General features: G+C 39.5%; 2 protein-coding genes and 1 long non-coding RNA gene across 3 annotated transcripts; 2 read left to right on the top strand and 1 right to left on the bottom strand.

Moving 5' to 3' along the window:
• The first annotated feature begins 234 nt into the window (after positions 1 to 234).
• On the top strand, positions 235 to 18304 carry shoc1 (shortage in chiasmata 1). Its single transcript, XM_051951117.1, has 28 exons — positions 235 to 319; positions 663 to 732; positions 999 to 1128; positions 1938 to 2028; positions 2110 to 2285; positions 2373 to 2535; positions 2625 to 2733; positions 2811 to 2952; positions 3040 to 3138; positions 3293 to 3419; positions 3688 to 3782; positions 4939 to 5169; positions 5580 to 5972; positions 7835 to 8011; positions 8401 to 8595; positions 8702 to 8794; positions 9324 to 9505; positions 9698 to 9770; positions 9982 to 10048; positions 10884 to 11059; positions 11139 to 11244; positions 12303 to 12414; positions 12549 to 12670; positions 13814 to 13901; positions 14398 to 14529; positions 14872 to 15021; positions 16457 to 17189; positions 17852 to 18304. Coding segments are annotated over exons 1-28 (4320 nt in total). The 5' UTR covers positions 235 to 317; the 3' UTR covers positions 17938 to 18304.
• On the bottom strand, positions 8463 to 22317 carry LOC127534845 (uncharacterized). The gene is made up of 3 exons (XR_007943410.1): positions 22195 to 22317; positions 13781 to 13889; positions 8463 to 8568 (listed from the first exon to the last, which is right to left on the bottom strand). It is a non-coding gene; the product is annotated as an uncharacterized LOC127534845 (long non-coding RNA).
• Positions 22318 to 22709: 392 nt separating this feature from the next.
• tal2 (T-cell acute lymphocytic leukemia 2) lies at positions 22710 to 24988 on the top strand. Its single transcript, XM_022219802.2, has 2 exons — positions 22710 to 22931; positions 23757 to 24988. The coding sequence occupies exon 2, from the start codon at positions 23771 to 23773 to the stop codon at positions 24107 to 24109; it is 339 nt and encodes a 112-aa protein (XP_022075494.1). The 5' UTR covers positions 22710 to 22931; positions 23757 to 23770; the 3' UTR covers positions 24110 to 24988.
• The last annotated feature ends 498 nt before the right edge of the window (positions 24989 to 25486 follow it).

Raw genomic sequence — 25486 nt, forward strand, 5'->3', positions numbered from 1 at the left:
GTGGTTTTTGGTTAATTCTTATTAGTCCTTTTGGATGGTTATTATTTAATTTACCTCTTTGTAATGTATATTTTTGTGGAAAAAATATTTAAAAATTACTCTAATGTTATGATATTCTCCGATTGTAATCTTCTGGTTAAAAAATACAATTATTAAAACAAGTTTTAAAATTACTTATATTTCTTGTCAAATTATAATCGTTTAGGTTGGCGCTGCTTCGTACAAGAGCGCATGCGCAGACGTCAGACCCATTGACGGGTATTTGACATAAACTCATAATATTCTCATCGATTTCTGATTGCACCAAAACAGCCATCATGTAAGTATCATATTAACCAACACAATGTCGTTATAGAAATTCGATTTGTTAAATTTGAGCTGCTGAAAGCTTAAATTGTCGAGTTAAAAGCTTTAGAAAACAATTTAATTTCAGCTAGCTAACATTGTAGCTTAGCTAGCTTGAAGACGTTAGCTAGCTAAGCTAAGGTAGCATTAAAAAAAGATTGTGACACATTTATTTTAGTGACATATTTATGCTGGCTAAATATTACATTAATAAATCAAATAGTAAACAATAATAATATGAAAACATGATGCTGTTTTTTCCTGAAAAGCTGCTTTATTTTTGTGGTTTTTTGGATTGTTATTTTTGCTGTTTTCAGGTCCGAGAAGGATGGCTGTGCTGAAGGCTTCTCTGCTATCAGATATAAAGCTCTGGACTATGTTTTTGAGGTGGTTTTGTGACTTGTTTATTTTACCTGCCAGCATCTCATAAAATGTTGTTGTTCTGCCTGCTTTCTTTCTAAGTCAGGGGTATTCAGCATTTTCAGAATGCACGTTTTTGCACTATAACAAAGATGGAAAATTTAAGTTGTGGTTATTTATAGGTTATTATGCTTTGATTTTACTGGTCACTTGAGATCAAATTGGGTTGAATGTAGCCGCTGAACTAGAATGAGTTTGACACCGCTGTTCAAAGTGTTGTGTGTTAATTTCAGTCCAGCACCAGTCTGAAGGTGAAAATGAACCTGCTGGCTCTGCCGACTCCCTACCTGACTGGAACCAGTGACCAGTATCCCCACAGTGGAAAGCTGCCTGAAGTCACCTACAGGACACCATGGGTCAGAGGTACGCAGGAGTCCAAATTATTAGATTGTTCTGTAGCTTTCTGTGTTGTGGCAAATCTTTACATTAAATTTTAGTGGGGTATTTGGCACAAATAGTGTCCTGTTTTGTGTTAGCCATGCATTCGTTAGAAAATACAGTTAAAAATGTGTTCTCTGGTGTTATAGGGACCTGCTTACTTCATAATATTCACATTATTAATGATTTTTCTCTTTAAAATATCGTTTCCAAGTTTCATCACCCTCTACATAACTCTTCAAAGATTTTCCTTTATTAGTTTTTAACTAAATCTGCTACTGCACCTTTACTCTAAAAGGAAGCATTGTGCACAGAGAAGCAATTGCATCCCACCTACAGCCATTTGGCTGGGCACCCGTCAGCCACAACATGAAAACCACTTGATTATTATTGTGTAGGTCCCTCTGTTGCTGCTAAAATAGTTCTGGGCATTTACCTTGAGATCTAGTGGATAGCAGGGTCCATGATTCAGGCTTGTTCCACTGAATCCCATCCATTCTTCTGTTTCTTGAGGCCTTCTTGAGTTGATTATGTGGTGAGATGGGCTGTAAGGTCCACTGCTGTTGCAATGTGGTGGTTTTCTGTGGTGGGTAGTACGTGTCATCAACATCCAGATGATTGCCATGACTAAAGGGTTTCAAGCAGAACTTCAGTGTTTTAATGCTGTGGCTGATTGGTTCACATTGCTGTATAAAACTTGGAGATAATTCTCTGTTGTCTCAGCCTGTAGGTGTCTGTGATTGTGTGTTACACAATTTATTGCAGTACTGTTTCTATATTATCCTCCTTAATAGGAAAGGTGATCTCTACCTGCAAACTCGTCGTCAGTGGTTCTGTGCTTGATGATCTGGGACGAAAAAACCAACCAGTTAATTCAGTCGAAAGGTTCGGTTACTTTGAAACTTAATAAATTCATAATTTCAGTGTCCGATGAGAGATTTTAATAATAGTTCTGTTGCATTTCAGATTTACCGTGAAACAAGATGTGGAGGTGGTACCCAGTTCTAATCCTGATTCACTGGAGGATTTCAATCTGGATCTGCATTTTTGTCTCTTCAAAGAGTCTCTGATCAGTGATCCGTGTCAGGAGTTGTTTTCTAAGTGGACAGTTGAGCAGATGGAAGCTGGAATTAAGAGCAAAGGTAACTTATTTCATGTCAGAGTTTACTCCTACAATAAGGTAAAGGAAATATTTGATTCTGACCAAAACATGTTTACATCTGTCAAAGATCTGCGCCTACCAGAGGAACTTATGGCTGCTGATCATTTAGGACAGTTTAGGAGACATTTACCGGCACTGAAAGCCAAACTGTCCAGACTGAGGACGCTTCCTGTGGCCGACCCTCTGCTGAGTCCAACAGGAAACATCGTTTCTGAGGACACTGTGTTCAGGTGCATCTTGAAACCTGCTCATTACCGACAAGAAAGAGCAGTTCCGCCTTCATTTCCTCATGTAACAATAATGCTAAATCCTCGTACAGCTGTTTCAGGCGCTGTGTGTCTTACAAAAAACCTCCAGATTTGGACGCCGCTGACCTTCATGCAGGCGTTCTTGAGGAGTTTGTGAAGGAGTCACTCACAAAGGGAGAGGTAATTACAACAAACACAAGCTCTAAACACCAATTATGTCATCAGTTTATTCCTCGTCATGTTCTTTTTTTGTTTAGTTGCTGCTGCTACCCGCTGTGGTTGACAATCTGCAGCTGACCAGAGAAAACTACACCTCCTTTTCAAGCGTCTGTGGTCGTATGAACGTGTCTCCTGAACTGCTGGATGACGAGTGTTCAGTCCTGGATCTGCTTCATAAAGGTAAAGACAGGATACAAGTGCTTTTAGATTAAATAAAATTGCACAAGAGTAAACAGCAGAAACATAAACAGATATATTTGTTTTTAGCTGCCGGTTCAGATGTGGATATTTCACAGTATGAAGCACCAGAGGAAGCTGGTGAAGAACGAACAATGAACGGAGGACTGATGGAGTCAGATGTTCCAGGTTCAAGAGAGCTTACAGTTGTTTTTTTGTATCAGGAAACAAATCTACAGAATCTGTCTCTTAGACTGTTTTAGTAGCCAGTAGTTGATTTTTAAAATGACACTAATAGTGCTGCAGACCTCTGCAAATATCCTAAATTTAATATTTCTCTCAGGACGTGCGTGGCTTCCAACTGAAATGGAGCTGGACTTGACTCTGAGCCCGACTCCTAAGAAGAGTCAAACCTACATCTATCTGTCCACATCTGACCTCCAGGAGGAAGAGATGTCTCCTTTTAGACTGTAAGTTACGATATAAGGCCGCGTTGTAGTCAAACTACCGATTAAACAGGTATGCTGATGAGGCTTTAGTTTATTTTTATACATATCAGTGACTGCACGAACAAAAATAGAAATATCACATTTTAACGAAAGTATTTATGTGTTAGGAATGTGCATGAACACCACACCAGATTTAAATATCAGGCAGAGACTCAATGCTATAAAGTAATGTCTCTGTGTTACTGTTTGCAAAGAAGCTCCTCTGACTTTAATTATTATTGTCATGTAGCTCTTTGGTGTCAGCGAGAGCTCAGAGAGAGATGAAGGTGGCACTTTGGAAAGCAGAGAAGCATCCGACCTTTGTGGTTGGATTTCTGTTATCAGGTAACAAGATGTTTAACGTCATCGTTTTGTAATTAAAGGGGGACATGGTTCAGCTTACTTCCCCTTAAGGAACGACACAAAGGCATCTCAGCCATCACTGGTGCTTCAGAAAGTGCTTTAGTCAGTTTTGCTGAATGATATGCTCAAGGGATTTTATTTTAATTTTTTTAAATAACAGAAGAATAAGAAATACGATGATGTTTACGGGAACATTTCCACCATGTACCATCGTCAAGAAATACAAGTAGTGTTTTATGAAATATGTAATGTAAATATCTACCATAAAGTTAAACTACTTGATTCCACAGAGGATACTGGACAGACACATGAAGACTTATTGGAGGATTTATGTGTATTTACTGCAGCACTTCTGAACAAAACCCTTTCTGGAATTTTATTGCACATAAACAATACAGAAACTATAAACTACGAGGCTCAGATCCCAGATAATGATTAAGCCTCATCCTAGACTGAAAACTTTAGTCAAGGAGTGCTGTGTTTAATTCATGTTTTAGTCTAAGATTGAGATTAATCCATGTTATGTCTTGGAAGCTGCCTCAGAGAGTTGCTGCAGTGCTTTGGCCTCAGCCTCTAAGAGCTGCTGTAAGTTCTGCAGACCACCAGATGTCATCATGTTTCCTGAGTTTAAAGTTGCAAATCTTCACGTCTTCATCCCCAGACAGCGACTGAAAACAGTTCTAACGTCTTCTGCAGCTCTGGAGGGAGATTTACAAAATGTCAGGTTGGATGTGGAGATTTAAAGTCTGCTCTGCAAATGAGGGGCGAGAGTTAAAAGATAGAGTCAAGTCACCAAGACTTATACTTAAACACATTTAAAGCAAAAACTGTCGTTCCAAAGTGCTTTCCAGTAGAAAAGAAAAGATTAATGCGATGAAATAATGTTAAAGTCTTGAGGTTCAGACCCTACAGTGTTATTTATGAGATGGATTTACTCCTGAGCTGCACTGTAGGATCCAGTATATTTAGATCTTGACACATTCTGCTGCACCAGATTTTGCTTTTGAATACTATTCCGGAGACAGTCAACAATGTTAATAATAATATGCTTTCTTCTTCCACCTGTGAATGTGGCGAGTTAAATGAAGCTCTAGCCCTGTCAGATTTACAGAGTATGCTACTGTACTTTTATTCACAGAGCCTCAAATGTATGAACCGACCGCTGACTTCCAGCCTCTGAGTGAAGCCTTGAGAGCTGTTAAATTAGAAAAACAAAGCTTTGCCGTCGCTGGTGACAAACTGCAGTCAAACGTGGAGGTGAAGCTGTGCTGCAGTCGTGAGTTCACAGAGAGCTTGATGTCTGAGTTTTCATCCAGCGGGGAGGAAAAGATGGAAGACTTCAGAAAACTCCCACTTGAGCATGTGGAGGGTGAGTGTTAGTTGGTGTAATTGAATGACTGTTGGTGAATTGGCGATGGATTTCAAACAGAAGTGTTTCTTTTTATGAGAAGTAGAGATAAAACTATTTGACGAGTAATTTATTTTTATATAATAGAAAAAAGAACTATCTATTTATTGCATTAGTAATATATTTGTTCAATGTGCCAAAACTATAGAGGTACCTTATCTAGGAGGATAAACTGAACATATTTTGATTTTAGACTAATAATCTGAAAAAAACAAGTAAGGTTTAATGAACGTAAACAACATGGCTATGGACAGTTGAGAGCAACAGTTAGCCTGTTCATAAAAAATTAAGTATTTAGACCCTATTTCTTGTTTCTAGCCTTGTTTTTTGCTGTACATTTGTGACATATGCATTTGTTCTTCTTGTTTCAGTCAAATCCATCATGCCAAATCACACAAACAGAGGATGTCTCCAAACAGATGTATCTCCGAACACATTTCTGATGCATCCTGCCAGCACAGACAGAAATCAAGTAAAATCTGCTGCCTCCACCAGCAGCAAAGACGAGGAGACGTTTTCAGGAGCTGCAGCCACGTCTTCAGCTCAAACATACTTCATCAACACTGGTGAAAATGACTGGAAAACAGAGGAGAATGTCCACATTTCTGAGCAGACTGTGTCCTCCAGAGATGATCACACAGGTCTGCTGTTTACCAGACGTCCACCAGAGAAGGACCTCGACCCTCTGTCCACCTTCATGATGCTGAGGTCCCAGCAGGCTGCTCCAGTTACTGTGACAGCTCCGGGTTCAGACAACTCTCCAGGTAATCTGTAGTTACTATCTGTTCCTCTCACAAAGCCTGACCATGATTTTCAGCACCTACTTCATGTTTCTGCAGCCTTAATTGCAATTTTTGTCTGATGACCTCATTGTTTTTGTATCCATAGATGAAGTTTTTTTTCTTTTTCTTTTTTTTTGCTATTCAGTGTTCCTTTTATCTGAACAGAACAGAAACTGTTGTTAATAATTTAACCAGACAGTCTGACATTATGTATATCCATAATAAAAGTAAATTAAGTCACATAACTAAAATAGACACATAAAAAACCTCATCACTCTTTTGTTTTCACAGATAATGACTTAACACGCTTACCATGCTGGCTCAGAGATAGTCCATGTTGTCAATTTAAACTTTAAGTTGGTAGAATCCAGAAACTTAACAATCAGATACACGCTACAGGGGAAATGATACAATTCTACAATTTCATTTAGCAGACGCTTTTGTCCAAAGCGACATACAACACAAGCAAGAATTCAGACATAAGGAAAAACCTTCAGTAAGTGCAAAAGTGCTTCAAGTGCGATTGGTCAAAGCTGTTGCCATCAAGTTGCAGAAGAATTGCTAACACCCCCCCATGATAACTGTTTATGTTGTGGGTGCATTATTGGTACAATATTTGTCAAACTGTTAGAGAAAGACCTAATTTTATATGTGATGTGTTCGTATGAAGCAGTTTTTAAATATAGACCTGGTGGTGGATTTACTGGGACATAAACGTACTCTTCAGGCACCGAGTACTGAAATTGTTCCTGTATGATTGAAGTTTCACTTTGTCTCCATCTGGTGGTCCTATCAACACACGAACACCAGATTTGGGACTTAAAAGACAAACAATGATTTCCCTTTTGCCAGCGTGGCTCCTCACTTCCTTCCCTCACATCTCTACCCCACCACTTGCCAAGAATGAAATGTGACAATGGAGGAAACAGATTCACCAAACAGTGAGGAGACTGTGGCCTGCTGCTCCAACAGTTAATGTAGATCATGTTCAGCACTGGAATTAATGTGACTGAGAAGTAACACAAACAATTACATGTTTTTTAAAAATTTAAATAAGAGAACAGACAAGAGGCAACAATATAAACTGATCTAGATGTTTTGAATGAAATCTGTGACATAAATAGTTGGTGGCGGATCACAAGTAGAGTCAGTCTGACGCTCCTCAGGATCAGTTCCAGAGCTTTATTCAGAAACATCCTCACTGTTTGTCTCTCTGTATTTAAAAGATTGAAACATCCTCAGCAATGTTAGCACTCAATATCTGGACAAAGAAGTGAGGAAGGAAGGAGAAGTAGTTAAAAAAAAAAAATCACCCCCAAAGCGACCGTCGATTGTTGTAATTTTCCTGCTGAATGTTGCACATTTCTACAAACACATCTAAGGCCTTCAGAACAGTTTGAAGATCTACTGTTCCATATTTGATTTTACATCTACATATGAAGTGTATAAATCTCCAAATAGTAATGTTATTAGCAGTGTTTTTAGCTGATTACAGTAAAATAAATCAGGAGCATGATAATTATTAATCGTTTGAAGAAATGTTTTAAGCAAAAATGGCAAAATCTCTGTTTGATGTTTTTTGGAAGGATTGTGGACTGTATAAACAAAAAAGTAAACTTTGGTATTTATTGACATTTTACTGACAATATGATTGACGGACAGATGGTCAGTAGATTTAACAATAATGTAAATAATCGCTCGTCGCAGCACCAATCTGACTGCTGTCCCACTGACATGATTTAATCCACATGTAGAACGAGCTGTAAGGAAGTTCATCTTCAAGTATAAATAGTGTCGGGTTCAAGCTAAAGTTACGCGCTGTGATCTCATCTCATTTTTATCAGAACCAGAGGTGAGCAAACCATCACTGGAGCTGCAGACTTCTGCAGACCAAACACCAAACAGGAGACCAACGTACACGAGTGTCGCTGCATCAGGAAATGCTACCAGAGAGCAGAATCTCATCAGTCAGTCAAACCTTCAGGAGAAACAGAACAGAGTAGTTCTGGTCCAAGCTACAGGTGCCACACAAACACCACACCTCCAGCTAGACTACATTACCAGGCTGGAAAGTACATTTTAATGTTACTTTTAACTTTTTATCAAGTAGTTTTACACATTTTCCTCCTTAAATTTATTTGGAGGTTGTTATTTTTTGTGTTAGCTTTATACAGAATCCATCATTGGAGGTGATTAGACATTATATGTAATAATTAATGAACCAAAAACAACATAAAAATACTTAAAGCTAACCTACATTAAATGCCTTTTAAAATCTCTTTGCAAGAGATTTTTATTCTTATACCTTTCACTGCTAATACTGATTTCAGTGCTATCTGAGCACTTTCTCACTCACCAATCTGAACTGCAGTGTCTTTGTTGTTGTATTTAAACCTCTGCTCCCGTACAGACAGCCAGCAGCGAGCCTACAGTGAGCTGCTGGCCTTGGCTCAGCCTTGTTTGAGCTTCGCCAGAGAGCTGGGGCTCAACTTCCCGGTGTGGGGGGACTTCAGCTGCCTGGCACCCGACCAAACTCACTTCCTCCTCAAGCAGCAGGAGAGGGCGCTCTGCAGGACTCCTGTACAGAACGCAGAGCTGGTCAGAGGTATGAAATGTCACTTTAGTGACACATTTGTGAGAGTTTTATTCAAGGATTTATCCATTAATCCTACACTTCAAAGCTGTACTTTTTACCGCTGTGTTGCATGCAGATCAGGAGCAGCTCTTCAACCAGGTGGCTCTGATGCATGTGTTGGTGACGTTCAAGGAGCTGCTGCTGAAGTGCAACCTCAGTACTGCACTGGGTCTGTCTGAGCTCCAGCAGTTTGACTTTAAAGCTACTTAAACCTTATGTTTATCAGCCACAGCATAAAAACCCTGACAGCGGTTTTATAACATTAGTTACAGTACAGTGTTGTGCTGGGAAACGTTGGGTCCTGGCATTCATGTGGATGTTTCTTTGACACGTACCACCTACGTAAATGTGTTGCAAACTTGAATCCATGCCCCAATAAATAGGTCAGAGCTGATTTTTGCAGGGACCTACATGATATGAAACAGGTGGTTTTAATGTTTTGGCTGATTATTGTATAATTAAGAGAATTACCAGTAGTATTTAAAATAAACCTCTTTTAGTGGGCTGGAAACATATGAAACAGCATTCTGATTTAAATACAGAAGTACTTGCTATAGATGAAGCAGAGTTTTGTAATTTTGTCATCATGTTATCATCGCTGCTGAATGAGTTTTAAGCTTCAGAGATTCCACAGTGGCTGTGACCTAATACTGTATTTAAATACTGTGATATTGACGGTGTTTTTCTCTACACTAAAGAGTACCTGACCAAGGCAGCGGAGGCTTGTTTAGAGGAGAGTCTGCAGCAGCTGCTGAAGAGGCTGCAGATCATCCTCTACCTCAGTCACAAGAACCAGGAGCCCAACCTTAAACTACTGGAGCTGCAGAAGCTGATGGCTGAATGGATCCACAGCAGGACAGGACACAACATCACAGAGAAAGTCAGTGTCACGACAAAAGCTGCTAGTGACTCCTGGCACTGTTTTATTTTCATGCAGTTATAAAATGCATTATTTAAATGTTGCTGATTAATTTGTGCTGCGTTATTAGTATGTAAAGTTAATTGTGTGCAAAGTCATCAATGTTTGTGTGAAACACTTGATATGATCCTGGCTGACTTTTCTCGTCTGTAGACTCTTATCATAATGTCAGTGGACTCTGATGAGAGCAGATCAGTAATCATCAACAGCTTGAACCAAGTGATGGGTGAGCAACACTTTGACCTCTAATCACAGTATCAGCAGCACGTCTAATGAACTTCACACTGTGGCTAAAGTCAGCCAAGCTGGAATAAAAATTAACCAGCCACAGACTAAACCTTGCTACAATCCTTGGAACAAAATGAAAAACATTTTTAGTTTAACATGATTGTGGTTGTGTCACACAGTTAAATAAGTTTGTGTGTTTGTTGTTTCAGGTGCTGCTGTGACTGCAGTTTGTCCTGAGAACAAGAAAAAGCTGAATGGTGCCAGTGTGGTCAGCAGGTAAAAATGTACAGTTGTCTCAATTCAGCATAGTTTACGTCTATATTTCAGCAGAATCCTCTTAAATATAGATTTGTGAGTATTTATTATCTTGGCATTAATAAAATAAAAATACATAGAACAGATAATGGTTTGTACTTCTTTATAGTTTAACCCTTGTGTCGTCCTGTGGGTCAGAATTGACCCGTTTTAAAGTTTGAAAATGTGGGGGAAAAAAAATGTATTCACAGTGAAACTTCTGATTTCCACATTTTCAACATTTTTGGGAAATCTTTGAACATTTTTTGGTGGAAAAAAGAAATGTTAAAAATGTGTCTTAAGAACATTCACATAAAAATCAACCAAAATCCAGCGAATTTCACTGGATTTTGGTTGATTTTTTTTTTGAATGTTCTTAAAGAAACTATTAGAAGTTTTACTGATTTATATGTAATCACTCGAGATATTTTTAGTATTTTTTTTGAAGATTTTAACTTATTTTCTGAAAATATTTACAATAATTTTCTTGCCATTTTTTTTTAAATAAAACTTTTAAGGGAAACTTTTAAGGAATCATTCAAATTTTCTTCCTGAAGGTTTTGCAAATTTTCAGAAATTTGAGGAATTTTTTGCTGAATTTTTGGTGTGTTTTTTTCAGACAAGGACACAATATTTTTTTTGCATGCCTGTAAGTAAAAACAACAGGAGGGTTCAGAACACTGAGTAAAAAAACAGCTTCTTTGTAAGGAGAGGCTGTTGGCATACAGAAGTAAACGCTGTGTTAAAGGAAATATTTGAAGCTGCTATGTAATGCTGTACCAAGTGTTGTTTTCACACTCCCATCCTGTTCCACCAGTGTGCGTGACGGTGTGTGCGTGGTGGTGTACGAGCAGCATATAGGCCCAGACTTCCCCTGGAACTGTTTCTCTCTGGTGGTGGAGTACGACCGTCCAGGCCAGTCTCCGTGGGCCACAGTCTGCAGGGAGAGGAGCATCGGCCACCTCGCCTTCAACACCTGCATCTCTGACACCGGTCTGCTGCCAGCACAACCACATTATTCACATCGTTATACTGAATTAATTTTCTCTTCTCTGAATGTGTTTCCCTAAAGACAATGAGAAAGCCCCATGGTGTCTGGAGGACAGTGTGCCCTATGTGTTGTTTGTAACTGAGGGGCTGATGAACTGTCCAATGCTGCTGCAGGCGCTAGAGTCAGGGTGAGTTTTCTTCTTCAGCCAGTCAAGTAAAAACATCAATTTCCATATTTAGAGAATGCACATGGGGTGGTATGAGCAGCATAAACATCATGATGACTTTATGTGATTTGGGCAGCTATGGCTTCGCTCTACCAGCATTTTAAATGTACTCAAATACAGTCGGCTCAGCGGTTTATTTTACCACCGTCAGGATTCCTGATATCTACACAGACGCTCCAAATATGACAGCATATTAACGGGGAACTCCACTGATTGTAAACGCTGAAATCAGCACTGCATAGATGAAAGAATAAAACCTTTCTAAAGGCTTTGCGGCTCTAGAAATAATCCTAAGGAATTTCTAGTACTCAAGTTGCATTGTGGGTAATGTTAGCAACCACGTTTTGATAAGAGGAATTTATAGACATAAAAACAATGGAAAGTCTTACATTTTGTGACACATTTCAGGAGTTTGGCCTTAAATACAGCTTTAAAAAGAAAAACGGGAAGCTTTTACCAAATATACCAACATCCATTTCAGGTCTGAAATATTTTGCTCTTCATGGGTTAATTTAACTGCTCTACAAATTATACGAAAAGCAGGTAAAAGATCTTGACATAGATATTAAATGCTTATTCTCTGATTCTTTGTGGGTTGACACTAACTACACCTGCATTTTGAAATCTGTGTTTTAATTGTAATGTTTGTCCTGTTGTGGTTTTGACAGATTCAGGTGAATTTCCAAAAAAACGATAAATGAAACTATTATTTCCATTACTGTTAAGTCTGCTGATTGCTTTTTTCATCAGTCATTTTATCCGTTCTTGTTCTGAGATGAAGTTGATTGTATGTGTCCAAAAAATTAATTCAAGAAAAGAAGTTAGAATCACATTTGGACAATGAAAAAACATTTCTTCATTTTTTCCTAAAACGTTCCACGGCACTCACAGCTAGAAATGCCATGGCTAGCCTTATTTCAACAAAGAATATTCCTACAGAGGCCATGTTCCACCTAGAGTAGCAGTGATAAGTCTCCATTGAAATGCCAAATGGTGAAAAATGTCTGCTTGTTTTACAGCTTTAATATAACTGTGCTGGAGAGGCCTCACTGTCCGACCCTGCAGATGCTTGGAGGGATTCACTGCTACACCGTGATCACAGTGGATGAAAGCACCGCTATCATCATTCAGGTACCACACACACACAGATGTGTTGTGTTGCTGGATTTCTATCAGTGTTTTGTCTCCTGTGCTAATAATATCTGCAGAACTAGTACTTAGCTCAGTGTCAGCAGGTATGCTTGTGTGTGTTTTTGTGTGTTTAGGAGCAGGATGAACTGTGTCGGGAGCGAGCCAGCGAAGGACTGGTGATGAGGCTGACCGCTCTGTCTCTTCAGTACAGCTGCTGTTGGCTCATCCTGCACTGCCCAGACAACCCAGGAGGAGGGTTGGTGTTTCCATCTCCTCATAACATCACACTGACTGGCATTCATTTCCTAAAGACGTACACTACCAGTCAAAAGTTTGGATGCACCTTGTTTTTTCTTTATTTTTATTATTTTCTACATTGTAGATACATACTGAAGACATCAAAACTATGAAGCAAGACATATGGAATTATATGGCAAGGAAACAATTGTGAAATACCTCTAAATATGTTTTATATGTTAGATTCCTCAAAGTAGCCACTGTTTGCTTGGATTACTGCTTTGGAAACCCTTGGCCTTGTCTTAATGAGCTTCATGAGGTCGTCACCTGAAACGGTTTTCACTTTACAGGTGTGCCTTGTCAAGGTTAATTTGTGGAATTTCTTGCCTTCTTAATGGGGTTGGGACCGTCCGTTGTGTTGTGCAGAAGTCAGATTGGTTCACAGCTGACAGCAGTGTTTGACAATTGTTACAATCCATATTATGGCAAAAAAACAATCAGCTAAGTAAAGAGAAATGACAGTCCATCATTACGTTAAGAACTGAAGGTCAGTCAATCTGGAAAATTGCAAAACGTTGAATGTATCCCCAAGTGCAGCTGCAAAAACCATCAAAAGCTACAACGAAACTGGCTCACACGTTACCTCTTGTTGGCAAAAGGACCAACAAGTGCTCAGCATCTCTGGGAATTCCTTCAAGACCGTTGGAAAACCATTTCTGGTGACTTCCTCATGAAGCTCATCCAGAGAATGTTAAGAGTGTGCAAAGCAGTAATCCAAGTAAAGGGTGGCTACTTTGAAAAATCTAAAACATCTTTTGAGTTATTTCACACTTTTTATTTACGACATAATTCCATATGTGTTCATTCGTAGTTTTGATGCCTTCAGTGAAAATCTAAAATGTAAACATAAATGAAAAATAAATGAAAAAACATTAAATGAAAAGGCGTGTACAGACTTTTGACTGGTTGTGTTTTAACCTTACATCAAGTCTGTACCCTAAAATTGAATGATTTACATTATGGAAACTTGTTTTTGTGCCTAAATGGGCGCCAGTTACCACAAAATGGCTGTTCAAGTAGATTTATGTTCCCACAACATGAAGCACACACACGCTACATAAAGGCTCACCATCACTGCTTCTGCTTGTGTTTGTCATGGCAGATTTTCCAGTGAAGCCTTCAGCAACTTGGTGTTGGTTTATTCGTCTCTGGTGCTGTTTGGCATGAAGTCCGAGGACCTGGACGTGAAGGTAGAACATGTAACAAACATTACTCATTTCCCCGCCTGTTACGGTTCATAGTTTTCAACAGTGTGTCTAAAGAAAGTACCAAAAATGCTGGTAAAAGTTCAGCACATCATTTAGCCGTTTATCATCATTAAAATGGCATTAATGGTAAAAGTAGTGATGCTGAGGTGTCGTTTTACTCTGTATAACGGTAGGGCTTCTGTGCAACTCTGGTGAAAAGAGAATTTTATGATGATTTTGATGAGAGTTTGAACAAAAAGTTAATTTTGCGTTTCAGTTAATCTGCACATTACTTTCTCAATTTGTGATTTACTTTTTCAAGTGGAAGAAATTAGAAGGAAAAGGTAGATTCTGACACTTAACTAATCAGAATATACCCTTAACGTTCACTAATGACTATGAAACAAGCAGATCCTTCATTTGCTTCAGCCATAATGACATTATTGGTGGAACAAAACAAAAATCAACAGGAGCCAGTTATTTATCTGCTGTCTTTCAGGTGCTGATAGTGTCTGAAATGTTGGAAATGGCCAAATGGATCAGTCAGATCTGCTTCCACAGTCTGATGTCCAGCAGCAGAGAACTTCTCAGCTTCCTGAACAGAGACTGGCTGAGTGTGATGCCTTCACAGGTGAACACATCATCCTCAAACCAAAGCCCTTCATAGAGAAACACACAGGAAAAAGTACAGTCATGTTTTGACTCCATCCACAAGAGGAAGTTTTTAGCTTTTATTTGCATGGTTTGGTCTCCTGTTTGAGAAAGGCTTTTTTTTAGTTTTATTTCCAGCTTTGGCTTCATCCATGCAGCATAAATACACAGTAAATGTTTGAATAGGAGCTTTAGCTGTGCTTAGGGTTCATATAATTACACAACATATTGTTTCATTTTTACACAGAAGATTCACATTATCTACACTTTATTTTACCCCTAAATCTGCTTTGTGCAGTTACACATTTTTCATTCCCTGCAGGAGGAGAAGTGTCTCCTACAGTTTCCTTGTATCAACCCTCTGGTCGGTCAGCTGATGCTGAGCAGAGCCCCATCAGTCCAGTGGATCCTGGAGGCTCCTCTGTCTCAGCTGAAGGAGCTGCTCCCTGAGGTCCCACATAAAGTCCTCAAGGTGATCCACCGCTGTACAAAGCACTTAAATATGCTCAGCAACGCAACTATAATGAATAGAAAATAAAAAATAAGTTTTCAGAATCAGATTACTTTGTCATTCAGGCAGATTACATCAGAGATGCTCTGCAGAATGAAATGATGATGCGGGGCCAGCAATAAAAAAAAAAACACGCAATTAAAACCATCTGAGATAAAATACGTTCTAAATACTGGTGCAGTAGTGCCAGGGGGGTGGGCTGACTTATGGTGAAGGCAGGACACACTCTGAACAGATCATAGTCTATCACAGGACTACATATGGAGACAATCAATCACATTCACACCTATGGACAATTTAGAGTCACCTGTTAACCTCAGCATGGTTTTGGACTGTTGGAGGAAGCTGGAGAACTTGGAGAAAACCAACACAAACTGATGCACAACCGGGGATCTTTTAGCTGCAAGGTGAAAGTGCTCATCACCAAACCACTGTGCAGCCCGTGTGTTTATCCAACGTTTTCTAATCATTTTTTCGATATCATAAACAAGCTACTGTGTTTTTGTATCCAGGCAGATCACACAACTTCATACCAGCTTTGCAGCATGATTTACACTGACAGACAAAAATAAGCAGTGAGGAGGCTAAGCTGCTGCACGTTAAGAACAGAAAACTCAGTATTTTGAATAGACTGAAGGCCATTCACAGCAGGAGAGCATGTTGATGAGTACCTGCAAAAGACCACAGATGACCTAAAGACAAAGACCAAGAGAATGAGAGATGAAGTATGCCAGAGACACTTCAGTATCACTACGCAGAACAAGCCATGTCTTTAGGATGTTCAACACTGAAGGACGAAAGCAGAAGAAGTGTCCTCCTGAACAGTTAGGCGACGACCTGAAGGTTCTATTAGGGAGAACCAAGGACAGGTCGACTGTGACACTAAGAGACTTTTGTTAGGCCATGGAGCAACAACTCCCGTCACATTAGGTCTTGTGTCAGACATACAAGGATGCATGCTGAACATTTTCTGAAAAAATAACGATGTTGAGCATAATAGTGGTATTTCATAAAATGCCAGTAGCTGCAAGAAACAAAATCACCCAGAAAAATAAAGCTAGGATCTCTACTTGTTCTACAATAAAGATTGATTTAAACCCATTACCAGGTGTTTTTCCTCCCAAAAGGCATCTGTAACCTCCCCCTACTATTAGTCATCTGACATTTTGTGTGGGATGAATAAAAGGTTTTATTCGATGAACAACTGTGCCTGGAACAGTTCACAACTCTGAGACAGGTTGCTGACATACAGGAGTGGATGAAGTATGTGACTATAAAACGGTATCCACGGCTGCTCCACCAGGGCTCCATTAGCACGTTATTAAATATACCATCCATGCCATAAATCTGTACTGAGGATCTTTTCAGTGTTCTTCCTCTTTCTTCCTGGTTTTAGCTGTTCAGTGACACCACCTCGTTGTACTCACCGACCACAGATCCCAACCAGCCTGATACAAACCAGCAGAGAAGCCAACCCATCAGCCCCTGGACCCACAACAGCAGCAGTGAACACATGGACCCCCTTCATCCACAGCAGCTCCCTACAGACCACCACACCAGCTTCCTGTTGGAAACAGCGAGCGCAGAGGGGAGCTTCTGTGAACGAGCGGTCCAGGAGGACAACTCGGATTTCAAACTTGCCCTGAGTTGTTCCTTTGGCAGCCCAGATGTTAGCATCCAGAGGAGCTGGACGAGCGGCGATCCGTGGAGAGAGGAGGGGCAACTTCCTGGCTGTAGAAGCAGAGCTGGAGCGGTGGGGAGGGTTGTTGAAAGAGTGGCTGATGAGTGGAGACAGTGGGCTCCACCAAACGACTGCCCCTCCTACCTCCATACCGCTGACAGTCCTCTCAAACTGACCTCCACATTCAGCCCCGTCCTGCAGCAGCCAGCCAGCGGTCACATATCCACACACCCTGCAGTCTACAGCGACCTCCAGGATCCTCTCCACCATCACCTCAGCTGCAGTCTGAGCCCGTCTACAGACAGCACGTGGGCTCGAGGTCAGAGTGGTAACGACTGCTTCTTCAGAAGTGGAGGGTTGACGCCTGTTCCAGCTCAGTACGGCTCCAGATGTTGGATTGGACAGGAGAGGAAGAGGAGTGGAGAAGCTGCAGGCCCGGTGGGAGAAGGTGAATAATGGCAGCTAAACGCGTTTCCATCCACATGATTTTACCTCAAAGCAAAATGCAACAAAGTGCAAACATGACTAGGGCTTCAGTCAGTGATTATTTTCACTGTTGGTAAATATCTTGCTCAGTTGTTTGGTCTAAACAAAAGTCAGAAAGTTTCAATTGGTGTCTCCAAGACCCAAGATGATGCCACTTTTCTTTCAAAAGAGAAAAGAAACCAGATAATATTACAATTTTAAAAGAAAATGTAGAGTTTTGCTGTTAACCAGTTACTCAAACCGATCGATTATCAAACTTGTTTGCATTTAATTTGTTATTTTTGATAAATCATTGCAGCTCTAATCTCAACACATGAAAAACTTGTGATTTAAACATCCAGTAAAAGAAAGGGGGGGGGGGGGGAACCTATAACAAATGACATATTTTCAGTGCGTTGTTTTCCCTTCCAATCTTCAAATCACTTGTTTAATGAAGCCTGACTGAAGAATTCAATCACCTGTTTATGTCGATGAACCAGCTCTTAACATCCATCAAACATTTTTACAGATTTTCTGAATAAAAGTCATGCTAGTACATGTGGATGGAATCTGTGTTCACTTCTTCATAAGCTTCTTTCTTTGTTAAACTGAACAGACAGAGATGTTTTGTTGTTTGTTTTGCAGTGCTGACGCCACTGAAGAAAGGCAGGCTGAGCTATGAGCGAGTTCCCGGCAGAAGTGACGGACAGACGAGGCTTAGATTATTTTAGACCTGAATAGAAGACAAGGAAACGATTTGTTCAATTTAAGTCATTAATGGAATCTTTCAGGTTTTTATTCAAATGAAATGACTAAATTTTACATGTTATGGCATATATTCTGTGTTGAAATAAAAGCTTTTGTCCATTTCTGTTTTGTCTTATAAAATCTCGTGTTCAAGGAACGTTAATTAGCAAAAAAAATAAGAAAAAAGCTGAACAAATTTTTTTCACACTAATAAAATACTAAATTTATTACCATTTTATTATATTAGTGTTACATGTTCTTGACTTTAGCAGCTCTAGTCTATCTGATTTATTACTCAGAATTAATTTATTTCTATTAATAACATGTAATTCCTCCTGTTAAGCCGGTATATAAACAGATAAAGATAACGACAGGTTTTTCTTCATCTGTAAAGTTGTAATTGATGAAACTATTTAGTGCTTTAAATCAACTTAAAACTACACATTAAACAAAGTATTGTACATTGAGATTCTGCTTCCAAGCAATAAAGGTGTTATAGAGGGTGTTCTCTTCACAAAATAAGATTAAACATAATTATAACTGTGCGCACGTTTGGTTTTCCTCCCATTCTGAGCATGCTCAGTAGTGGAAAACAAATTGTGATTTATGGTTGGAGGAGTGGGATCGGGGGTCTTTCCCAGCTGAACTGATAAAGTCTTTCATTTTAGCAGCTCCAATGGTGGGGCTTCTCTTTTTTTTATATAATTTAGTGAAGCAATCCCCTTATCGTTGTCTCTCAGCATGTGGAGAGAGTGCTTATCTTCACGAGCCAGCAGAGTGAAGCCGGCTCCCTCAGGAATGATCCCCAGACAAAGACGACCCCGGGGACATCGACTCCCAGCCTCCCTCCTGCCTCTGGACGGCCACATCCAGCACTGGCTAGCCACCATCAATAACTCGCCAGGTTTTTGTTTTTTTTAAATGTCTCTCTCTGTCTGTCTCCCTGGCCTCTGCCTTCTAAGAAGCAGTGGACAAACAAAGAGAGAAATAGATTGTTTTTATTTAATGGCACGTGAACAAAAGCAGTCAGGCTGGTCAAAGGAGTCCAGCGTTTACAGCGAGGTAAACAGCAGCCTAATGGTGCGGTAATGGCCTCTGACTATACTTAACACTGGACTGAATGGGGTAGGAGACATACTGTGGGAATTAACAGGCTGTTTAAACCACAGCATCCTTTAGTTTGGATCCCACTGGCTTCAGCTGTAAAGGTCACTCTGCTGTTATCTGTAATCACAGGCGGCAATTAACTGTCACCTGTGTGTTTCCTCTGGTCTGTAAATAGGACTGAGCCCCAGCAGAGGCACCTTTTTAGTTAAATGCTGATTTTAGATAAGAGGAAACCAAGATGTATGGTGTGTTTTTGACACAAAAGCAGAACAAACAGGAAGATACAGAGAGGAAGGAATAAGGAAATAGACAGTATAACACATCTAATAATCACAAACATCCGCCTGATGAGCAGCAACAAAACATCCAGGCGTTTTACATCCACATGCAGAGAAATATTGATTTTATGTGATAATGAATATGTCTGCAGATATATTATACGTTTATCTTTTTATCTACAAATTATTCACAATCAGCTCCATAAACAGTGACACGATGTTCACAGACGTGCAGAAATGTTGGCTCCATGTTCATACACGCATTGATTTAGGAGCAACCACGCCTAAAAACATGAAAGAAAAACGTTACCGTTTTGCTCCTCCTATTGCAAGAAATGCTTGTTTGTTTGTTTAAATCATACTGAACCTTCACACTGCAAAAACTCAAAATATTACCAAATCTATTTGTCTTCTTAGTTAAAATGTCTCATCTCACCTGGTTTAAGATAAATTCACTTACCAAGTGACATTTCAGCAAGATGGAGGGACTTGTTTTAAGACAATGCATCTCCAATATCTTAAGTCAAACAATCTTTCAATTATCTTGCTTTGAGTTGAATTTTACATGAAAACTCAAAATAAGTTTAATACAGCTCAAATTAGGAGGTTACATCAAAGCAAAAACCTAGTTTTGAGTGAAAAACTGCTATTTTTTAAGCGTGCCTGTCTTATTTTAAGACAACTAAGCTAAACAGTCGTGGTAAAATAGAGCTTAAAATGAGTTTACCAGCTAATTTTGAGATCTCAATATTGTAAATATCACATCTTATTTCAAGAAATCTGACCAAGCCATTTTTTTCACTTATTTCAAGGTAAAAGTTCCTTGAAATAAGTTTTTTTTTCTTGTTTTGAGAGGCATTTTTTCCAGTGCAACACATCTGTCTGAAGAAATGCAACAATTTCTTCTTAATAATTGGTTCATCTTGTCTTTCTAATGAATCTGCTGATAGACTGAGTGGCAAATGAACCTACAAGCATTGCTCACTGAACTGCAATCGTGCTAGCGGCTGTACTTTAGCATGGAGGAGCTAAACGCTGACGTGCTCGTGATCAGCCGGTGTACAAACATTAAGAACTAAACACAAAGTACAGCCAAGGTAGACAAAAGTGTTTGTTTTTCCAGGTAAAATTGAACAAATCAACACTTTGATGGCTCCAGAGGAAAAAACAGGGAACATGAATTCATGTGCTACATTTTATCAGCAACAAATCCAAAAGTTGTGAAGACATTTCAGTCACAACCGTAAATCTCAGTGTTGCAATAGGAAAAGTCATCAGATTATTAGAATTTATCCTTTAGGCACCATTAATGTCTGTAAAATGCCGTGTCTGCTCACATGGATGTAGATCTATTTCACTGCTTATGTGAAGACACTAACCTGCTCATTCTGCTGCATTAACCGTCCTGTTGTCCTCATTTACAGGCACCAAAAAATATTGTTTCCTTGTCTGAAAGAATACAAAAATTCAGCAGAAAAAAATTCTAAAATTTCTGAAAATTTGCAAAACCTTCAGGAAAAAAATTCCAAAAATTTCCTAAAAGTTTCATTTGAAAAAAAAAAACAATCCCCCAAATTTGGCAAGAAAATTCCTGTAAATTTTATTTTTTTTTAAATGAGTAAAGATCTTCCCGAAAAATCCTAAAAATATCGAAAGTGATTATTTATATATTAGTAAAACTTATAGTATTTTCTTAAAGAACATTCATGTAAAAATCAAGGATCCTCTACCTTAACCCTCGTGTCATCCTGTGGGTCAAATTAACCCGTTTTAAAGTTTGAAAATGCAGAAAAAAATTAATATTTTCACAGTGAAACTTCTGATGTCCACATTTTCAACATTTGTGGGAGATTTTTGAACATTTTTTGGTGGAAAAAAATGTTAAAAATGTTTAAGAACATTCACCAAAAAAAATCCACCAAAATCTAAAATTTTGGTGGATTTTTTGTGAATGTTCTTCAAGAATATATTAGAAGTTTTACTGATATATATGTAATCACTTTAGATATTTTTAGGATTTTTGGAGGATTTTTACTCATTTTTTGAAAATATTTACAAGAATTTTGCCAAATTTGGGGGATTTTTTAAAAATAAAACTTTTAAGGGAAACTTCCTGAAGGTTTTGCAAATTTTCAGAAATTTTGTGGAATTTTTTTGCTAAGTTTTGGATTTTTTTCAGACAAAGAAACAATATTTTTGGTGCCTGTAAATGAAGACAACAGGAGGGTTAATTAAATGTAATATATTTTAGGAGTTTGTCCACATTCTGTTTCCATCCTGACCTGTGTGATAGCAGGCCCGGTTCAGTCATCACCTGGCCCTGCAGGTGAGATAAATATCAACAAACTGGTCAAACCACCCCACAGAGAGTGTGTCTGCAGACCCAGTGGAGGCTGGACCGAGGCAGAGAGCAGCGGCGCCTGGCCTGCAGGTGCAGCCTCTTGGACGTGCAGCAGAGCCCATGAATGGCCGATTCAGAAAACGGCCCCCATCGGGCCTGTTCTCCAGGCCCGGGGCTAATCCCAGCCCCTAATCGGATTATGTAAATTCCTACTCCACACAGAGACTTTTATGGAAGGCTGCGTCTTTGAAACAACACTTGAAGGGTGTAAAAAGAGCAGTGACAATTGGTTAAACTAGACTTGTTTTTTTTTATGTGGACGGAGGTTGAAAGTGGGAGGCAGAAAAGGGGGGAGACAGGAGTGAGGAGTGGCTGCAGAGAGGTGAGTCAGACGCTGTGCTCTCCATGTTTCCTCTGTAATTTATGTGTGGCCCCTTGGAATGGCTCAACAAGATTACCATAGTCATAACAAAACCCATATTGTTCGACTGTCAATCTGGATATGGTATTTTTACCTTTTGTGGCCCAATCAGGCTGAATTCAAAAGCAGAGCAGCCAGTGATATCAAGGTCTTTTCCTCGGTGGAGGGGACGGTGGGTTGTCCATGCCTAATGTCAGAGAAACAGAAAGGAATCAGTGTCCACAGCACTAAGAGACGGATCAGAGAGACGAACGTCTCAGTTTCACTTCAATAGGAATGTATTTGTCACCTTTAGTGCTAACCTTCAAGGATTAAATGAGCAATGAATCATAAAAGCAGCACAAATAGTCACTTAAAAGGCTGTTGGATCATGAAAGCTGCAAAAAAAGACCTTGAATCCCTTCAAATGCAGCACAGAAAGACCAAGGAAAATTATTTTAAGTCATAACTTCTGGACAATATCATCCTAAATCCACATCTGTTGGTTGTAAATGACAGAGAATGAGGGGGTGTGTGTTCAAACACTCACACCAACCTCACACAATGAACACAGAGGCTCCACGACAGCACACGTCACACAATAGGGCTCACCCTGCTATAAAATGTGGGATGCGAGCATGCAGCATCATCACCCCTACTCTCTCTCTCTCTCTCTGTTCCCCATCCCTCCCTCTCTCTCTGTCTCTCTCCCCTTCCTTCTCACTCATTAGGATCTCGGTGAGCATGAGAAGACACGACTAAGTGGACATTCACACCGGACTCCTGGACACTGATGACCTGCAGACAACAGCTCTGCCACTGAGATTTCTGCACATTTCTACACACTTACAGGTGAGAGATTTGCTTTGTACTGATGGATTTTCCTTCTCTGAGGCCACGTGTTTCCACTTCGGTCAAATAAATAATAAATTAAAAAACAAGGACATGTAATACACGGTGACTGTGTGCTTTTTGCTTGTAGTTGTAGCGTCACATGAGATAAATCTGCGATAAGTGGAGGATGAACTTATTATTTGTTCTTGTAGAACAGTCTCATACAAGCAGAAAGTCTGTTAAACACACAAATTCTGCATTTAGAAAGCAAATACTTTATCAAGTTTCACATGTAGTTAGGGTTAAGGTATAGGAAGTTGCTGAAAAATATTTGACTATTTTTCAACAGATTATGCTGCGTGTATATACTAAATACCATAGAAGAGGTTATAATCTGAATGTTACTTACATAAGTCAAAAAACTTCTTCAATACGTAGCAATCTATAAACAGAAAGAGGAAAAATAAGAGTGGTACATTTTGGAGAAAGTAGGAGCAAACAGCCAAATAAATTAGACTAATTCTGGTCTGTTCTTGTACATTTCATTTATAAATTTAGTCATTTGTCATTTTTGTGCAAAAAAATACTAGCTGCTGAGTTTTCCACTTGGCATTGACTCTTTTTCCTCCAAGTGTAAGCGCTGCCTGTGAGTTTTTTGTTTTTTTGTACTTAGAATGTCAAATAAAAAAGTCTTGTTTTGATTCCAAAACTCCAACATAATCAGTTACTGTCATTGATTTGTCAGATTTAAGAAGCTGGACTTGTCTAATTGTCTAATTATTGAGTTAAACGAACGTCAGAATAGCTCCTAATTAATTTTCTGTTGATGGGTAATTGTTGCAGTCGTACTCAGCACCATGACCAGGAAGGTGTTCACCAACACCAGGGAGCGTTGGCGCCAGCACAACGTCAACACCGCCTTCGCCGAGCTCCGCAAGCTCATCCCCACCCATCCCCCGGAGAAGAAGCTGAGCAAGAACGAGATCCTGCGCCTGGCCATGCGCTACATCAACTTCCTGGTGCAGCTGCTGGAGAGCCAGAGCGGTCAGCCGGCCAGCCACTCGCCCACCGCTCTGCTCACCTTTCTCAGGGGGAACATGGAGCAGCTGCACTCCCCTCCGCACCCCTGGGCCCTGAACAGCGACACAGAAGCTCCGTCACCCGGATCCAGCTGCGACAGCTCCGAGGCCTGGTAGAAGCACAGTGAGAAGACACTCCTGAGTGGACTTTAGGACCCTTTTCTTGGGTCTAGAACCTGTCCTGAAGACTGCGTTTTGTCTCTGCGTCGTGTTCTACTGCAGAACATCGTGTGACATTCGTGGAATCCTGAAGAGTGGCGCCGCCTCTATGCTGATCAGTGTTAAAATATGAAATATAATTTGCAGGTGAAAATTAATTTGTGTTCTGCATGGATGTGTAAAACCTGGATGTACAATATTCCCTTCATGTCTTCATGTTAATATTCCTTGCTGCCGGCCCGCCTGGAACTAATTTAGTTTTGCAATAAGGGGGTGTTTGCCGATGAGGAAAATGGAGGGGATTAAGGAATTTCTCATTTCAAGCAATAGATTGAGCAAAGCATTTGAATAGATAATGGCTCAGCCCATTCTCCAGACTGCAATCGTCTCGAAATAGCCAAGGGCACTTTTTTTTTTCCAGTCGACATGCTGTTTTTTTCCTTGAGAAGCCTAAATCTGACCTTTCTTTTCTATTATGAAGGTTATGCCTCATCAGAAGATTCCGTTCTGAGAAAGGCTTTTCCTGTTTCACACAACAACGTTCAGTCTTTGTTGATGAATGATTTCTGATATCTGGATTGGGCTAAGGGATTTTGGCCAAAATGACAATCCTCATTCAGTAATTCTATACAAATGTCTTCTCATTTCAGTGTTTTCACTTGATCTTTTGTAAAATACGCATGTCATATAGCCAAAGATAATGAATTGATTGTCTACTGTGAAGAGTGTGCTGATTTTCTTCTTATACCTCCTTTGTAAGTTATTTTGGTTTTGCTTGTGAATATATAGTATGTTATTTATTTGAACTATTTATTTAATAAATGATTTGTTAATAAATCACTGGTTTTTGAAGTTTTATTGAAGAAAAACCTTCTTGCATTACACTTAAAAAGTAGCTCTCCTAACAACGACGACCAAAGAGTGCTTAAAATAGAGAGAAGTTCTGGGTATCGAGTGCACTGAAACGAAAAAGGAATATTGTAACCGTTAAGTATGTAATATTTATGTGTGCTGCTGAGTAAACTGATAGATTGAGAAGCTACACATAGTTGGAAAAACTTTGGTGGTGAAACAGCTCTACGAACACACTAGATAACAATTACAAATCCTTGACAAACATACGGACATTTATCAGTTAATTTAAGTAACAAGCATATTGTGATGTTCATATTGAATCATTTCCTTTAAGCATTAAAGGTTTGTTGATCTTTGTATGCCATCACAATTAGTACATACAGTGCAAAGTAATGGCTGTAGTGTTAAACTGTTGATTCTACGGACATTAAGGAGCAGAGCTGCTGCCTCTTTGTTCGAGCTCACTAATCCAGGAACACT

This window comes from Acanthochromis polyacanthus, chromosome 7, assembly GCF_021347895.1.
Source record: "Acanthochromis polyacanthus isolate Apoly-LR-REF ecotype Palm Island chromosome 7, KAUST_Apoly_ChrSc, whole genome shotgun sequence".
NCBI lineage: Eukaryota > Metazoa > Chordata > Actinopteri > Pomacentridae > Acanthochromis > Acanthochromis polyacanthus.

Bases quoted from the DNA above. Each gene is read 5' to 3' on its own strand.
- shoc1 (XM_051951117.1), top strand. The intron at 2,536-2,624 runs GTGCATCTTGAA...ATCCTCGTACAG, and splicing joins TCTGAGGACACTGTGTTCAG to CTGTTTCAGGCGCTGTGTGT. The intron at 17,190-17,851 runs GTGAATAATGGC...TTTGTTTTGCAG, and splicing joins TGCAGGCCCGGTGGGAGAAG to TGCTGACGCCACTGAAGAAA.
- tal2 (XM_022219802.2), top strand. From the start codon at position 23,771: ATGACCAGGAAGGTGTTCACCAACACCAGGGAGCGTTGGCGCCAGCAC.